The sequence below is a fragment of the Rosa chinensis genome, chromosome 6, assembly GCF_002994745.2.
Source record: "Rosa chinensis cultivar Old Blush chromosome 6, RchiOBHm-V2, whole genome shotgun sequence".
NCBI lineage: Eukaryota > Viridiplantae > Streptophyta > Magnoliopsida > Rosales > Rosaceae > Rosa > Rosa chinensis.
In genome coordinates this window covers 23,611,499-23,628,552 of record NC_037093.1, presented here as the reverse complement: position 1 = coordinate 23,628,552, position 17,054 = coordinate 23,611,499, and the positions used below count along the sequence as shown (strand labels likewise).

Sequence of the window (17,054 nt, the reverse complement as noted above, 5' to 3'; positions counted from 1 at the left end):
TTTCTTTTCATACAAAATCAAATTCATTTAGTTTATATTATGTAGTCAGAGCTTGCTTATTATTAACCATTTGTTGCTGCTAAAGAAGTCGCTCAATCTTTCAGAACTGGAGAACATTCTAATCCTAGTTCACTTGTGACTCACGGGAAAGTGTTGAGGCCACTGCTGAAGTTTCAAAGACATTTCATGAAAAAATCAGAAAACATTGTGATATGACTATGCTTTCTAGTGCTTATGCGGGAACATGAAATGTTCTCAAGGTAATATCCTCAGACCTACTACACATTTAAGTTCCCTTGTCACACATGTATGAAGTAGCGAACTTTTATTTCATGCAAGTTCAAAACCTTCTTGGCCATTGTTCACAACATCTTGAGAAGGGTGAAACACACCAGGGGCCTGCAGTGCTTGGTATTGCGATGATAGCAATGGCTGAAGAGTTGGGACTTGAAATGGCAATTCGTTCATTGGAGCATCTTCTACAGTATGGAGAACAAAATATCCGTCGGGCAGTTCCTTTGGCTCTTGGTCTCCTTTGCATATCAAATCCAAAGGTATTAATCTGTTAGGTCAAGCTGACCATCTTGGCTGTATATGATTAAGGTTGTTTATTTAAGAAATTCATGGAATTTGGAGGTGATACATTCTTGAAAATGACCGTTTAAATTCAATGTCATTTTCAAATTTCCAAAAGAATAAACTACAAGGAAAGAACAAGAGGACACTTACAGCCATTGCCATTACTAACTACAATGTCTTTTCCCACCTTCGCTGCCACCTGCATGACTACCAGCGTCACAATCCCTCCCTGCCAAAGCTACTCTTCCCTACTGTTGTCATTGCTTTTGCATCTATTATGAATTTGGTTTGAACAATTTCTATTTTACCTTGAATGCTAAATCATCTTCATTTTGTTTCAGATAGTAGTAAGCCAAAGCTACTCTTCCCTACTGTTGTCACTGCTTTTGCATCTATTCTGAGTTTGGTTTGAACAATTTCTATTTTACATTGAATGCTAAATCATCTTCATTTTGTTTCAGATAGTAGTAAGCCGACTCCTAGACTCCCTGTTGCAAATGCTCCCCAGGCTATTGCCACATTCTCAGTAGCCTCATTGAAGTTGATAAATACTGGTTCCTGAAAGGACGACTAATATTGGCTCCTGCAGTGATGACAAGACAAATATTGGCTCCTGCAATGACGACATTGCTCAGGCCGTGATAGTTTGTATGCATATCCCAAATTGAATCAGAGTTGGGGCCTGGGGGAGCCTCTACATTACCAGTTTATCATAAATTATATATGACGGGGGAGACTCATCCACCGACTCCGAGTGACATTAAATCTGTAAAAGAAGGTTATGTTTTGAACATCATAGAAGGTTGTGTAAGAGGGAGGGTTCGAACCTGCAACCTCTTCGACGGCAACTTCACCCCCAACCACTGGAGCACGAGTCTCTCTTGATCTGATGTTCAACAAATTAAACAAAACCAACTGCTCGACCTAAGCCTCATTTCTCAGTTTCTTATTTTCTCTCCCGGTTTCGACATATCAGCGCCTCCCTCCCCAAAATCATCGATTCCCAGTTTCCGTCCTCATGCAGAAGCTTATAGCTGAAATCCCCAGCCTTATTTCTCTAAAATTTCAACAGATTCACCCAAAAATCTAAAAACCCCAAACCATCCAAACCCTAATTCTGGAAAATTGTTGTTTCCTTCACCGAATGCAAGGTAATATTTCGATTACTGTCCCTATTCTATGTTGTTATTCAGTCGATTACTATCCCTATCTCGATTTCGAACATTAAATCTCGCTGTCACTATCTGTGAAGAACTGAAGAAGGTCGTGTTTCTTTGGTTGAAATGTCTGATTCCGGGTACTCTAGCAAAGTAAAAGATAACGATTTAGTTGTCAATCCTTCAGGTCTCTCGTTCTTTCTCTCTGTTTGGTTTGTTTTTTTTTTTTTTTTATTTGGGTTTTTGTTTTTGGAGGATTGATTTATCTGTCACATTTCTCTTTCGAGGTTTTATCTGAGTGAGATTGGATGTATTTGGATTTGCAGTTGTTTTCTGTTCCATGTTTCAATTAAATTTATAAATTGTATGCATCTTTTGTCTTTACAGGTACATCCAGCTTTAGTCTAACATTGCTAACAGGGTAATGCTGATTTGTATTTCACAATGTTTATAACTTTTCCATATTGAAATTATATTATTAGTTGCCGGTCTTCAACATTTGAATTCTCTTCATCTTTTCTTATACATTTCAATAATTCAGGCTTGTATTTGCGAGTCGTTTGAGGACTGGCAATTCTAAAGGCAGGTCTGAATATTATCCAGTTCGTTTTGCTTCTGATTTAATAATTGCTTACAAACTTGTATTGCTTCTGATTTAATAATTGCTTACAGACTTGTGCTGCTTCTGATTTTATGCAGGGATGTTAATGAACTGGACCTTATTGCTTACGAAGGTTTGATTTTACCTACTCTGCCAGCTTCAATACAAGCTTTTATATTTCTTATCTATTATACTATTAGAAATTGTTTGTCTGACCAACTTCTTTGTTTGCCTGCTTCCTAGTAAAAATAAATCAAGGAGTCCTAGTGTGATCAGTTGGAGCATACGTTTAGGAGCATACATTTAGGAGGTAAGGGTACTTGACTTGGACTGTTCAATCATGAATGCTGTGGGTAGATGGTGATGTATGAACTGTTATGTATGGACTGTGAATGATGAATGCTATTGGTAATACTAATACATTGCTGCATGAACTGTGATGCATGAACTGTGATGTATAATTGTATAAATTGTAATGATAATCTAGATGAAACTGAATTTTGGTTGAACTGTGAATGATAAATGATCATACATGTGAAAGAGACTAAGAGTACTTGAGCTGCAAGTGAATGCTATGAATTGTAATGAACTGGAATGCAGATTTTAGTTTCGTGAATGCTAATGATTAATTGTGAATAAATTGGAAATGTTATTACACTCATATTGGACCTGCTTCGCTGTTGTGTTGCTGATAAATGATAAATGCTCATATTTGATTATAAGTAATGAACTGGTAATGACACTTGGTTGTTTTGTGTTTTACTTCTTCATGTTTGTGTAGATGACATCTTCTTCTAGTGGCTTGAGTACCCCCTCAATATGCAGTAACCTTAATCACACCTCTACTTCACCTACAGTTCAGCCTTGGATCCACATTCCACATATATACTGGTATGCTAAATGACTCCATGCTCTGTTGTAATTATGGCTCCTCTTTCATTACTTGACTAATGATGTTGGAGTTCATGGCAGAGACTTAATGTATACTTTTGCTACTTTTTTTGCATTGTATCCTTGCAGGTGGTTAAACTGAGTATTACCAGCAATGTTCGGCCCTAGAAACTTCTAGCCAGTGCACAAATTGTGGTTTTTGAAAATACTTGGAGACTCCACTAAAAGGTGCTTCTCTGACCTATTTCTATGTCTTCACACTCAAATTTCATTCTAGCTGTGCCTGTATCCTATGAACCTTAAATGGCTTTGAACCTGATTCGGATTGCTTCCCATGAAGCTGAAAACCCCGTGGGCTGCTCTCTGAAGGAGGCCTTTGAGCTCCTTGAACCAAAACTTAGACCCCCATTGGCAATAACAATCCCAACCCCACAGGAATACTTGCTGCTCAACAAGGCTATTTTGTATGGGGTTCTATGCGAAACCCATTTTGCCAAAACACATATTAAGCATTTACATGCCATTGTCATCGATGGGTATGGCTTGTTTGCTAGTTTGATTGCTACGGTTGTGAATGAATTGTACACGAAACTTGTTGACCCAGTGAAATGCCAGTTGATTTGGGTTACTAAGGAGATGATTGATGTTCAGGCTGTAGGCATCCATGGTTTGTTGGTTTGTTTTCTGAGGCAAATTGTTGGTGGGGATTTTAGTGATGGAAATTTGTGGTTGTGTTTTGAGATCGTGAGCATTTTTTTGACCAAATGGGATTCTCTCTTGGAAGTAGAACCAATGATTTTGACCAGTGGATTGTATACATATCTTCCGCTACTAGCTGATCACTATAGATTGCTAAGTAATCCAAAGTTGGAAGCGTTAAAGCAATTGGAAATTGATTTCTGCATTAAAGTGTTAAGGGAGCAGTTTTCTGTCTGTTTAAAGATTGGGAGGGATCTTGTTCGGCTCCTACAAGATGTGGTTCATATACCAAACTTTAGAGCTACGTGGAAAGATCTGGTATTGAATCAAGACAAGTTTAAGACTCCTGGTTTTTCTGTTATTTCACAGCTCTATAACACAAGGACTTCAAGTCAGTATATTTTACTTCGGATTTCACCAGAAATGGAGACACAGTTGCGATTTTTACTTACTTGCGTGAAGTTAGGGAGTCAAAAGCGTTACCAAGCATGGTTTGCTAAGAAGTTTCTATGTGCACCAAACAGAGAGACTTTGATAGTTGACATTGTCCGTTTTATATGTTGTGCACACCACCCACCAAATGAAATCATACAATCAGATATCATTCCAAGATGGGCTGTTGTAGGTTGGCTATTGAAATATTGCACAAAGAATTATGTCCAAGCCAATGTGAAACTAGCTCTACTTTATGATTGGCTATTCTTTGATGAAAGAGTAGATAATATAATGAATATTGAGCCTGCAATGCTACTGATGGTGTACTCTATACCCAGATACATTGATGTGACTCACACACTTCTTGAGTTTTTGTTCCTTCTTGTGGACAATTACGATGTGGAACATAAAGATATAATTATTAGAGGTGTGTCTTCATCTCTTCGTGTACTTGTCAAGAAAGGAGTGATTTGCTCCCTTGATGTGTTGACATCTTGTGATGCACTTTCTCCTGTCTTGAAAGAGAGGCTTGATAGGTTTTTGTCAGGTGCGGAATTGGAAATTTCTAGAGGCTAGAACAAACTAGATATCCCAGCCCCTTTGCTTTGGAGAATTCCTCTTGTATGGGAACTCCGACTCCATCACCAGAACGTGAACAAGATAGATTTGCTATAAAATCAGCCGATACTTCTGTTATGATATCAGATTTGCAATAGGCTCATTTTCCAGGTCACTCTGTGGCAACTCCTACACCATCACCAGAACAGTAGTCTAAATGTAGCCAAATCAGCTGATACTTCTGTTGGGATAATAGGTGATGCAACTTCTTGTAGTCCATTCACATGGGAGCGACACTGATATTTCTCACTTGTCCATGAGCATTTTGTGCAAGAAAGCAATGTGATATTATGATGGAACTTGTAAGGTTGTAAAACACTTCTAATATTTTATTATAATGGAACCTCACTTTTTTAGATTTGAGGTATTCATAACAACCTTTTGTGAAACTCTACTTTCTCTTCAACTTTTTTTCTTCATTTGGCTATACATATTTACTTGAAACTTTAGGCCACTCTCTTTGAATTATTACACTAGTTACAACATTCTACTAAACTCAAACAAACAACATTTGCACTTAATGTCATATTAGTCTTTATCATGATTAACATAATAATGTATATGACTCTTCATTGCAGCTTTTTCCTTATTGATGTTTTTAGAACTTTCTGTGTTCTTCCTATGTTCCTTTTTTTTTTTAACACCTTGGTTCCTTCTTTATTTAGTGAGATTTCGTGACTGTGTAAATTGCACATTCTTCTTTTTCTGGCCATGAGATACGATACTCATTACCTTCAACTTAGAATTCTGCATTTGTACAAGCATCTCAATATTGTTTCTCGAATTTGAACCTACTAAATGATCATATATTTAGAAGAATGTAATGAATTAAAGACTAAGCCCCAAAAATACTACAATGATTTAATTATTAGGTATGATGAGCTCAAATAAACAATGAAAACAACCATGCGAACAATGAGCAATTCACAGCCACCAATCTCAAAGCGTTGGTCCCGAATGTCAATTGCATAAACCTACCTACTATTTAGAAAATTATACTACTATAAGCATTAGTAATTACTAACTAGGTAGAGTGAAATTTGGTAATTGAATTGTGTCATTTTTGCTTGTTGAATAATTATTTTGTTCCTCAATTCTTGACTTCAATCCAACATTTGTGTTGATGACTTTGTATCTCATGGTTTTATACTTTGTCAACCGTTGTTGATGTTGCTCTATATTTTTGGATTCTGAAGTTTTTTGCGATAATTGTTTGGGCTTATGGTACTTTTAGTGATACAAGTTGTTGGTCTTTTCAATTGTTATATCTCATATGAATTTGGGCAAGTACATTTAACTTCAAAAAGCTCATTCATGTCATAACTTACTATAGATGTCATCACTAATCTATTCTACAAGACTTAGAGTAACATGAGACCAAACAATCTAATTGAAGGTATGTCATAGGGTCATAGGCTTTTATACAACTATCTCATTAAATTTATGGATGACAAAATATGATGCTGAAACAATGTCATGAAAAATACCATAAATGTTGTCCATTATCCTCACATATATTGGTTTTACTTGTCTTATAGTTCTCTTGATTTATGATGACTGAACATGCACTTTTCTTAGTTGGATTAGCCAACTGACAGTTAACAAGCATAATTTTTTTTTTTTTTTTAGTATATAATTTTTTTTCTCTCTATCAAATGTCTAAACATACTAGTACAGTGTTCATTTCTTCATAATACGTCATCATAAACAGAAGAAATTCTCTTTTATAATCAACAAAATATCGATATAAACAAACTATCCATATAAAACTAATCATCTATGCATTATATCCCAAAAAGATCGCTTAACTGCTTTTATGTTAACTCTATGAAATAAAATCGCTCATTAACAATTTGAAGACATGGAAACCTACTAATTTCTTCACTGGTTCTATCATGACAACCATATCTTCCACATTGTTGTTGTACTTCTTGAATTATGGTTGAATTATTTTTGTTCTGCAAAACCACATGACGAACAATATATCCTACAACATATCCAATATGATGTACAATCATTATATATTTACATTAACTGGTTGAATAAGACATCCATAACTAAATCACTAGGTCATTACAGTGTCACCAATTTGACCGCGAGAAAAGTTATAGATAGTTCTTGAATGGAAGTTCTCCAAGTGTGTGAAGTAACTTAAATACAACTCCAATGTAGTCTTGGAATACTCATTTATTAATCCTATTGAGTCAAAAACAAATACACGTAGGCATCCCCCGGTAAAAGGATCACCAGAGGCTGCAGTTAATAAAGTCATTTCGACCAACTGCATGCAAGTGGTTCAGACATGTTATGGTTGTGGTTAGTGGCGTATCCAAAAGTTATAGTTAGATTGGGCACAATTAAGACAAGACAAAAAAAAGAATTTCAATGAAAATTCATGGACAGCAACCAAAATCATATATAAGTATTTTATCTATAAAATATACAAATATTTGAAGTTTTAGTCATCTATGAGAATACAACAAAATAAGTTGTGATATTGCTGAAGATTAAATTGAATGCATGATTGACCGAAAAAGAAAGGAATTGAATCCATCTAAAAGGTCGTGGGATTCAACTTACAATAAATAATAAACAAGGGTTAGTTTTTTTTTTTTTTTTGACAGAGTAATAGAGATTTCATTTAATCCCAAAGCCAGAACCGCACATACAAATAAACCTTATATGCTTGTACCCTAAATCAGTGGTCAAGCAGGTAAGGGAATACGGGTACCATCCACTAGTACAATGATGCTCGTTTGAATTTACGAGCCTACACAACTACAAATCTCAGCGTACACTAAGAAAACTATTTCGAATCTCCCTTCGTCGATGCACTCAATTGTGGTACTCGAGGAAATTCATTAACTTGGTGTAAGAAGAAACCATAGCTATATAGACTAAAGCCCACTAAAAAGCCAAGCCTAAACTGGGCCAAAACCCACTACTTTCCCCAAACAAACTAGGGAGTTATTGGAATTTAAAAAGAAAAACCTTAAAAAACTAGGGAATGATTGTAAATAGATAACACTAAAAAACAAAGGTTAAAGCCAAAAAGCAACGCCAAGAGATTGGGCTCAGCACAAAGCCCAGCAACAGAAAGATGACCCGAGCCCACCACATCATCCCCAACCTCCAGCCGTCGACCATGCTACCCTGATCAAACAACGCCGTGACCTTCGTCAAGAAATCGCACAGAAACTGATTAGCCACGCCGTCGCCACGATCCGCCCAAATTCATCGTAGCCACGCTGCCCCAACAATCCTCCCAGACCACTAGAGCCTCACTGCCACACCGATCTACCACAAATTACCATCTTAGATTTAGTCTGGAGAACTTTGAACTCTAAAGCTAACTCCAATGTTATAATCACCATCACACACATAGATCATAAAATATATGCATGATCCAAATCATAATTCCAAAACATCTACTACATCTTTAAAATCAACATGTTTAGGCACTGGAGATCCTTACCGAATTACATAAAATCACATAGAAAATAAAAAATAGTAATTGATACCCTAATAAGATATTAACAAATTATAGATGCCCAATTAATTAAGAAACTATAATGAAGAAAATCAGAAGTAGGGGCATTTTCAGAATAGAAAACATTGAGGGAAGATGCGGCAACCCGGAGACCGGATTACCACAGCGCCGCCTCCCCAATGAACCCTACACCCGCCACACTTAGGGAGTAGGTGTTTTGGGCCTAGAATTCCTCAAAGAGACAAGGCCTTTAGGTTGGGGAACAAGAAATCTATAAGCCTAAGATTCTTAGGCTTTTATAGTGGGCTTTTGACAGGACCCACCCCGGATTTCACCCCAAAATCCGAAATGGCCCTGCGGGGCTCACCTTAGAAGAAATTCTACCAAAAATTTGGCGGAACTTCCCCGAAAAGTAGGCTACCCAAAACCTGTAGGAAAACATTTACACTTCTAAATCATCCATCCTTATTCTCCTGGAGCCACCTGCTCTCCAAATCTCAACTCCAATTTCACATATAATTGTCTCAACCCCAATACAATATTGATCCCATAGATTATCAGAGCAATACTAACCCACAAGGTAACAACGAAAACAGAAATAGAATGAGTACGCGGAAGCAATGCTGTTGGCTATGCCTCGACTCCATGTACTCCCGACCACAATTAACCTAGCCTACAAACTGGGCATTTGAAACCGAAGGGCCCAGGGGAAAAGTATTGAAAACACGTTAGTGTGAGTGGACCAAAATAAACAACTAGATAAATAATTTAAAAGAAGTAAAGTTGTAATACTTTCCCGCATTTATTTAAATTTATAAAACCTCGATGCATGCAACGTTTATAAAACATATTTCTTTAAACCAGGAAACTGGAAACTGTAATTCAAACCTGCTGAGTATCGTATCATCGGACTAGACCCCGCTAGCCCAAAAGTAATATAAAAGTAGGGGAAGCAGATAGCCATACGAATGAGCCTCCCAGGCTCGGGTGATAGCCTCCCAGGCTAAAGTACTCCCATATACTCCCGTTATATACCCACACGCCACTATGTGTAGCGATTAGGATACTGGGCTTCAGCATTACTGTCACAAAGACAGTAACCAACGCCACAAAGGCGGACGGGCTTCGGTGATCCCATCACCTCGCCACAAAGGCGGACGAATCAATCCTAGCATGATAAATAATCACCCAAAGTATGGCAAAAGAAATCCGAAAACCAAGTAAATCCATAAAGCTTCCCCAACTTCTCACAGTAAGCCGAAAGTATCATCAACGTGTCCCACACGTCAAAAGTATCTCATCTCGAAAATCTTTCAGAAATCCAAAGTCGGCAATTAAAAATATATTTAATCCCTGAAATTTCCTCGGAAAACGAATCGCTGGAAACCATATAATAATCATATTCTCTAAATCGAGCATAATAAACTTTGATTCGAAAGTCCAAATAATATGGTAATAAATATTCAAATCTAATTATTATTCTCGATAAATTAAAACAATAATTTAAATCACTAAATCAATTTCCCAAATCATAATCAAGGTAAAACAATATCAATTCATATTCTCAAAAATAAATCATAAATCCAACTCCGAGCATAATAAGTTCATATCCAAAACTCATGAAAAATCAATGTCAAACTATAATCCAAGACAAAATATCATGCTCAATAAATAAAATGATAATTAAATAAATCAATAATTTCAAAATAAATGCATGCATCATTATTTAAAGATGGTGTGGAGGTGGTGTTGCATGTCGGGAACGACGGAGAGGGTGGCAGGGTGGGATTGGAGCTGTGATTTGAGAGTGGAGGGCTGGCAGGGTCTGAGTTTCTGATCAATGGTGTATAAAAGGGGGTCGGAGGAGAGAACGAGAGTGGTGGTGGCTAGCGGCGGCGGCGGGGATGAACTCGGAGTGAGCGGCGAAGCCTCAGTGCAATTTCAATTTGCTGTAGGATTTGAAGTGGGGGGAACCATAAACATCTGCATGAAGGTGGATTGAGACACAGCAGCAATGTTTGATCGGCAATCGGTGGTGGGAATCGGACGAGTACGATGATTTGAATCTTGATGATTCAAATCAGGGGAAGAAGAAACCAAAAAAGAAGAAGAAGAAAGAAAGAAAGAAGAAGAAAGAAACAAAGAAATAAAAGGAAAAAAAAAAAACTTTTGAGGGTAAATCGGTCCTTTTGTCTTCATTAAGTTACTCACGTGCAAAATTTAATGGCTCCGTGACGGAAATTGGTCGTAGGTACGACGTTGATACGAAAAAATGAGTCCAGGTATCACATTGATAGCTTTGTAAGTTCAAGTATCATTCTGAAAGTTCCCTAAGTGTCCAAACACCGTTGGTGAATTTTTTCCTAAAACAAATTGAGGGCAGAATGTCTTTTTTGCCCTCATTTTTAGGCTCACGTGAGTCACACATGCTCACAGTTGACGGAGACGTGACGGAAGTTCGCCAGAGGTACGACGATAATACGAAAAGTAAAGTCTAGGTATCACATTGATAACTTTATAAGTTCAGGTATCATTCTGAAAGTCACCAAAGTGTCCAGACACCGTTCATGAATTTTTCTCAAGGGTAAATCAGTCTTTTTGTCTTCATTAAGTGACTCACGTGCAAAATTTGACGGCTCCGTGACGGAAATTGGTCGTAGGTACGACGTTGATATGAAAAAATGAGTCCAGTTATCACATTGATAACTTTGTAAGTTCAGGTATCATTCTGAAAGTCCCCTAAGTGTCCAGACACAGTTGGTGAATTTTTCCCTTATTTAAAACAAAAGTCCACTCACAGTTCTATTCCGACGATCACGTATACGAGTTCCTTCATCGAGCAAAAGCTCGGTACCTCGTCCTGTACACAATTATTCGTACATAAATAATTACCGGACTGAAAATAATTTTACGATAATCAATAATTAAGTCTCAAAACCCAAAACCTCAACTTCTCCAATTCTCTTCCACATCCAACCAAACTTCACCAACACTGCCCACTCGTCGATTTCAAACTATATAACAATTATGGAGGAAATCCGACAATCGGATTCACGATTAACATTAACCGAAATCCAAATCTTTAGAAATTTATAACCGATTCAAAACTCCACCAATCCTCACTAAACTTCATATATAAGCTCTATGATAATTATAGAATTCAACTAGCCAGAAATTGAAATTAAAAAGCCACCCTAGAGGAAACATAGGGGAGAGAGAGGGAGGGAGGGGAAACATAGGGGAGGGGAGAGAGGGAGGGAGGGAGGGAGGGAGGGAGGGAGGGAGGGAGGGAGAGAGAGAGAGAGAGAGAGAGAGAGAGAGAGAGAGAGAGAGAGAGAGAGAGAGAGAGAGAGAGAGAGAGAGAGAGAGAGAGAGAGAGAGAGAGAGAGAGAGAGAGAGAGAGAGAGAGAGAGAGAGAGAGACCCGGCCACAGTAGAAAGTCGAATTTATACTTTCTACCATCTACAGTAACTTTTGTTTTTCGCTCATAACTATGGCATACGAACTCCAATTTTTACGTACCACATATGCACGCGTTCGGTTTAACGTCTACGACTTTCATAAGAACATTTTCTCAAATTTTGACCCCAACAAAAAGTCAACTTTTTGGGCCACTAAAAGTATCGAAACAAAGTAAAAAGTATAAGTAATTGTAGTTTACCGTCCAAATGACTAGTAAACTGGTAAATTGAGGTACGAGACATAACAGCTTTGCTCGTAACCACAAGATTATGAACTAAGCAAGGAAGAGGAAAGGAAGGTGGTGTTGTGTTGAGTTTTAGAACCTACGTCATTTTTAGTTCTTAGCCCAAGTTCGCATTAGGTTCATTGAATGAAGATTTACGTGAGTCTTCTAGGTCTAGCCCACTAGGACCTAAAATCAAATGGAGGTTCTAACCCTAGGGTTTCACTTTGGTGGTAAGCAATCACACACATTATCAACCATACATAATGTTACATAAATTTAATGAAATCAAACATGCCAAAAAGAAATAAACTTTAAATAAAATAAATTGTGGCCTCCAAGGGTTATGCTCCGTACCCAAGCTTCGACAACAACGGCCTGCAAAACAAACTAAAGTAGGGGTTAGGCTCCTACATCCAGTCATTGCCCATGCCCGCCCCCATATCTAAGTTTAAAAACATGAGTTATCGTTTTGATGAAAAGTAGTAGATAAAAACTGGTTTGCGATTCCACGTGATCGTCACCACGTAATTACAATCCCACGACAATTGATCTTCTTTCACACTTCCATCACAACCATCCATCTAGCCAATCACTTTCCGGAATTCAATAATCACAAGGTCAGAGACAAAGGGGATAATTCAATAACAAGGCCATGGTGCACACTGCCCACCACCGGTGGCTCAAGGAGGAATAGACCTCTCCTTACATCCCCATCAATTGCCAACACATCAATCCAATCCACGCAAATCATTTCAATTGTAAAACAGATAATTTTCAAAACCATGCAAGAGGCCTCATATAAAACATAGTATATGCAAGAAAAGCATAGATAGAGTTAAAAGACATCCCCTACCTAGAACTCGAGCTTTCTCTTGCAGCACTTGGCCTCAATGCAACCTTGTAGCAACCACCACGTCACAAGATCCTACCAAGATATTGAGCCTAGATCAATAAGCGGCATTAATAACGATAAACACGGCTAGCTATTCACACGCAATACTCTCCAAAGAAAACCTCTCTTTTAACCTAATTTACTAGCTAATAACCAGACCATTTGGGTACAAAGGGAGAGTTGGTTTTTCAGGAAAAGTGGCAAAACACCTTTAGAAGATAAGTTGTCAAAAACTGGAAACAGAGTTTAAGTAGGAACTGTTAAGGGCCAAGGAGGAGTGTCCAAAACACTTGAGGTAAATTCTTGGGAAAATTTTGGAAAGAAGATGGTTTAACAACCTACTCAGTAAGAATGAAATGGTTACAGAATTTTGAGTGAAGCCATTTAAAGAGTAAGGGTTTTAAAGGCCAAAGTAAAACGGTGTCTAGTTTCTTTCCAGAAACAGCAGCTTCTGTCCATATATTTCAAAATTGCATAACTAATTCTAGAAAAATTCTTTTGGGGTGATTCAAATTGTTCATCTATGTGTCTACTATCTTTATCCAGAAGGAATTGATCCCAAATTCTCAACGTTTCAGTTCCAGTTTTGAAAGGAATGCAGCTGGGTCAGATTATACTGAAAACTGAAAAACTACAGAAATTGGTTCTTTTGTGTAAAGCTCTTTTGGTAACCAAAATGGCTGGTTAAGTAGGCTCTAAGACACCTACTGAAAGTATCTAAAGCTCCTAAAGACTTAAACTTTCAGTCATCCTTTAATACTAAAAAGAGGAGGTCTTGTAGCTCAATAACATGATGTTTTGAAGACATGGTGTTTGGACAACCATAAAACAAATAAACTCTTGGGATCAAGCACGATTTTAATGTTTAAGATAACTATGGTCTAGCACAAAACCAACACATCAGAAAGAATGAAAGGTTCTAAGTTAAAGCAATAAGGTTCCAACAACAACAAAGACAAGTTGTAATCTGCAAGAGTTTGTAACAACAACCCAAAAATATACAGTGTTAAGGAAAGGCTGATACTCACCAAAGACTAACCAAAAGGCGAGTTTTTCTTGAGGGCTTCAACAGGAAAGGGAGCTAAGGGAGTTGGTTAGATCGAGCTCAGTTGCAGGCCAAGAAATTAGCTCAATCTCAAACATGCAGAGTGAAACAGAAACTTCTCAATATGTAAAAGAGTTGTTTTGAAAGTATTGAGCCTAAAAATTGAGGAAAGAAATAGGAACTTGATAGTTCAAGAATCTTACCAACTGTTGGTATCAATCTCAAGGAAGATGTGGAGGATTTGGGTAGAGCAAGATAGGGAATTCAAGTAGAAATCCGGAACTGGCTAGCTTCCGAACAACTTCAGTTTCGAGGGGTGTACAGGTACCAAATCGACTCCAATGGAGCTGCAATTTTGAGGGTAGATAGAAGATACATAGGCGAACAACTTTGATGACAAAAGGTTTTTGATTGGAGGTTCTTAACTAGGTGTTTCAGGGCACACAAACACACTGATATGCCCAGGAAAGAAAGAAAGGGTGAGAAGAGGAGGGTGGACGATGATTTCTGGCATGGGTTCTCCCTTTTGAAGGTCTGATATGGCTCTCTAGGGGGAGTTTCCCTTTGCATGTTGGTAACGTGGAATAGAGTTGCTGATCGAGGTTTCCTTTCCCTCTGCCCAATTTTGACGTGAACAAAGAAAGAAGAAAAGCTGGGCTTTGCGTGTGAGATAGATGACTCAGCTTGGAGAAAGTGAAAGAATTGAATCAGATAAATTTGGGACAAAAATAATAGGGGGTAAAAACCAAAATGATGGGGAAAACAAAAGTAAAATAAGTATCAAGAAAACTCAAATTAAAGTGTTGGCAAGACCAAATAAGGATTGAGCCTCACCAAACTTGTATTTAGATAGAAAAATGACAGAGTAAGTTTTGTCGGAATCTTGCTCGAGTTTGAAAAACATAAGGAGTAAATAAATTGTGCTTTTGAAAGTCGGTGAGATGGTTGACTTGTATTTAGATAGAAAAATGACAGAGTAAGTTTTGTAGGAATCTTGCTCGAGTTTGAAAAATATAAGGAGTAAATAAATTGTGCTTTTGAAAGTCGGTGAGATGGTTGACTAGTAAGCTTCAGGTAAGGCGAGCAGAAATTTCGCCAATGGTTAAGAAAGGTAAAATAAGAAAATCGTAAACGCACACACAAGTAGATTTCAAAATCATACAAGGATGATATTATGAGCTACAAGAACCTTACCGGGTCAAGAAAGATGCTCGGGTCGAAGGTCAACTAACTTATTGGGCTAGGTTCCCTAGCATACCCGTCTGTTAGGTGTCCAAAGTAAATTTTGGACTCTAATCTTATGCTATTTTTGGGCCTAAGGCCCAAGCCCAAACTATTTCCAAAAATCTTTAGCCGAACAAAGGTCGTGAAAAATGATCTCGTCCAAAAGTGATCTTCGGAGTTTCACGGAGTCTACAGAAGAAAAAGTATTTAAAAACTAGATGGGAAGTGTGGAGGGAGGAGATCACCTGTCCCCAAACTTGTCTCACGAATAAAATTTTGACACGTATCATTTTATTTAATAACAACTAACGCTGTTAGCATATTACAGAATGAAATTTAAAAAAGATGAATAAGATGGATCCAAGAGGACCAAGAGAGAGGAAAACCTTTTTTTTTTTAAAGTAATGATTTCATTCATAGCAAACACAGGCTAGAATGGCCCAATACATGTTCCCACCAGGGGAATATGTGCCATTACACCCATTACACTTGAAACAATTCCGCTCCTTTTACAGGAGCCTAGCAGAATAACATAATTCTAAACTAAGAATAATAGCAGACAAAGTTCCCGGTGCTAATGCGCTCAATTGCGGTACACCAAAGAACTTTGCACCTAGATGTGTAGAATCACCGATCATTCTGTAGGCAAAGTACCAAAGCTAGGATCCCTAAATACATAGGGAATTATTGAAAGTAAACACAGCTACTAACATAGAGTTGGGCTTAGGCCAAAACCTAGCCCAAAATAGCCAAGATCCAAGAACTCCAACGGAAAGCCCATTCAAAGGCCTAGCACGCCAAGCTTGACTCCAGCCCCGCAACCATCTCCGTTCCTGAAGCCCCGCAGCCATTTTGGCGGTAAAATGGGGCAGAAGCCCAAAATGAAAGAAAAATGAAAAAAAAGAAGTTTTATTGGGGTAATAAACCTTTTGAATTGATGTAATCACTTTGTTTTTTTTTTTTTTTTTTCTTGTAATCAAAGTTTTATTTGTCTAAATTTAGGGAGATTAATTTCCATTCTGGCGACTGAAAGTCCTATTGGGGGGTAATAGACGTCTATTGGAGGGCAATACATGGCTGATAGTTGTCTATTGGGAGGCAATAGACATCTATTAGAGGGTAATAGACTATTGGGGCAATAGATGTTTATTGGGGGCAAAAAAACTTTTCTGGTGAGATTTTCAGCAAATTCTGGTGGGCGGCGGCCGGTGACCGGAATCTGGAAAAAGTTGGCAGGAATCTGACGGCCGGTGACCGGACTCCGGCGGTCGGTGACGGGGCTCTGGCGAAGTCTCCTATGGTTTCTCTCTCTTCCATTTTCTCTCTCTTTCTCTAAGTAACAAAGGGATGATGGTAAAATTGTATTAAAAAATTTTTTTTTAAAAAAATCTTAATGGGGTACTAGGAAAGACCTTCTTAGAGTGTTTTGGGTGAGAGGGAATTAAAAAAAACTTAATGGGGTAAGTGGGAAAAAAATGTCTAAAAATAGTGTAAATGGACAAAAATTCTTTAAGTAAATGGACGTTTTTCTTGCCCAAAAGCACCAAAATGAGCCAAACTTTTCCCACTTACTCCAGCAACAGATTTTTGTTCCCACATTACAAAATTTTCACACAAAATGACCATTTTACCCTCAACTCAATTAAATAATTACAACCATTGCCACTCAATATTAATCTCTCTCTAGTCTCGATATCTCTCTCCCTCCCTCCTTCCCTTCCTACTGACCTCCTGC

The 17,054-nt window shown here is 37.8% G+C and overlaps 2 protein-coding genes across 7 annotated transcripts; both read left to right on the top strand.

The window, feature by feature from the left end:
* Positions 1 to 266: 266 nt before the first annotated feature.
* LOC121050081 (26S proteasome non-ATPase regulatory subunit 2 homolog A-like) lies at positions 267 to 1,254 on the top strand. Its single transcript, XM_040508752.1, has 2 exons — positions 267 to 554; positions 1,041 to 1,254. Exons 1-2 carry the CDS (start codon positions 306 to 308, stop codon positions 1,107 to 1,109), a joined length of 318 nt encoding a protein of 105 aa, XP_040364686.1. The 5' UTR covers positions 267 to 305; the 3' UTR covers positions 1,110 to 1,254.
* A 95-nt stretch (positions 1,255 to 1,349) lies between these two features.
* On the top strand, positions 1,350 to 5,354 carry LOC112172378 (integrator complex subunit 3). 6 transcript variants are annotated; one of them, XR_005801697.1, is made up of 9 exons: positions 1,350 to 1,730; positions 1,832 to 1,923; positions 2,124 to 2,157; positions 2,278 to 2,322; positions 2,436 to 2,470; positions 2,581 to 2,647; positions 3,119 to 3,228; positions 3,358 to 3,456; positions 3,569 to 3,709. XR_005801697.1 is itself a non-coding variant. In XM_040508751.1 (8 exons), the coding sequence occupies exon 8, from the start codon at positions 3,532 to 3,534 to the stop codon at positions 4,936 to 4,938; it is 1,407 nt and encodes a 468-aa protein (XP_040364685.1). In that variant the 5' UTR covers positions 1,388 to 1,730; positions 1,832 to 1,923; positions 2,124 to 2,157; positions 2,278 to 2,322; positions 2,436 to 2,470; positions 2,596 to 2,647; positions 3,119 to 3,228; positions 3,358 to 3,531; the 3' UTR covers positions 4,939 to 5,354. The 6 variants fall into 6 exon arrangements, 5 of the variants coding, with proteins under 5 accessions (XP_040364685.1, XP_040364683.1, XP_024165463.1 ...); XM_040508751.1 differs by having other exon boundaries at positions 1,388 to 1,730; positions 2,596 to 2,647; positions 3,358 to 5,354; XM_040508749.1 differs by having other exon boundaries at positions 1,388 to 1,730; positions 3,358 to 5,354.
* Positions 5,355 to 17,054: the final 11,700 nt, after the last annotated feature.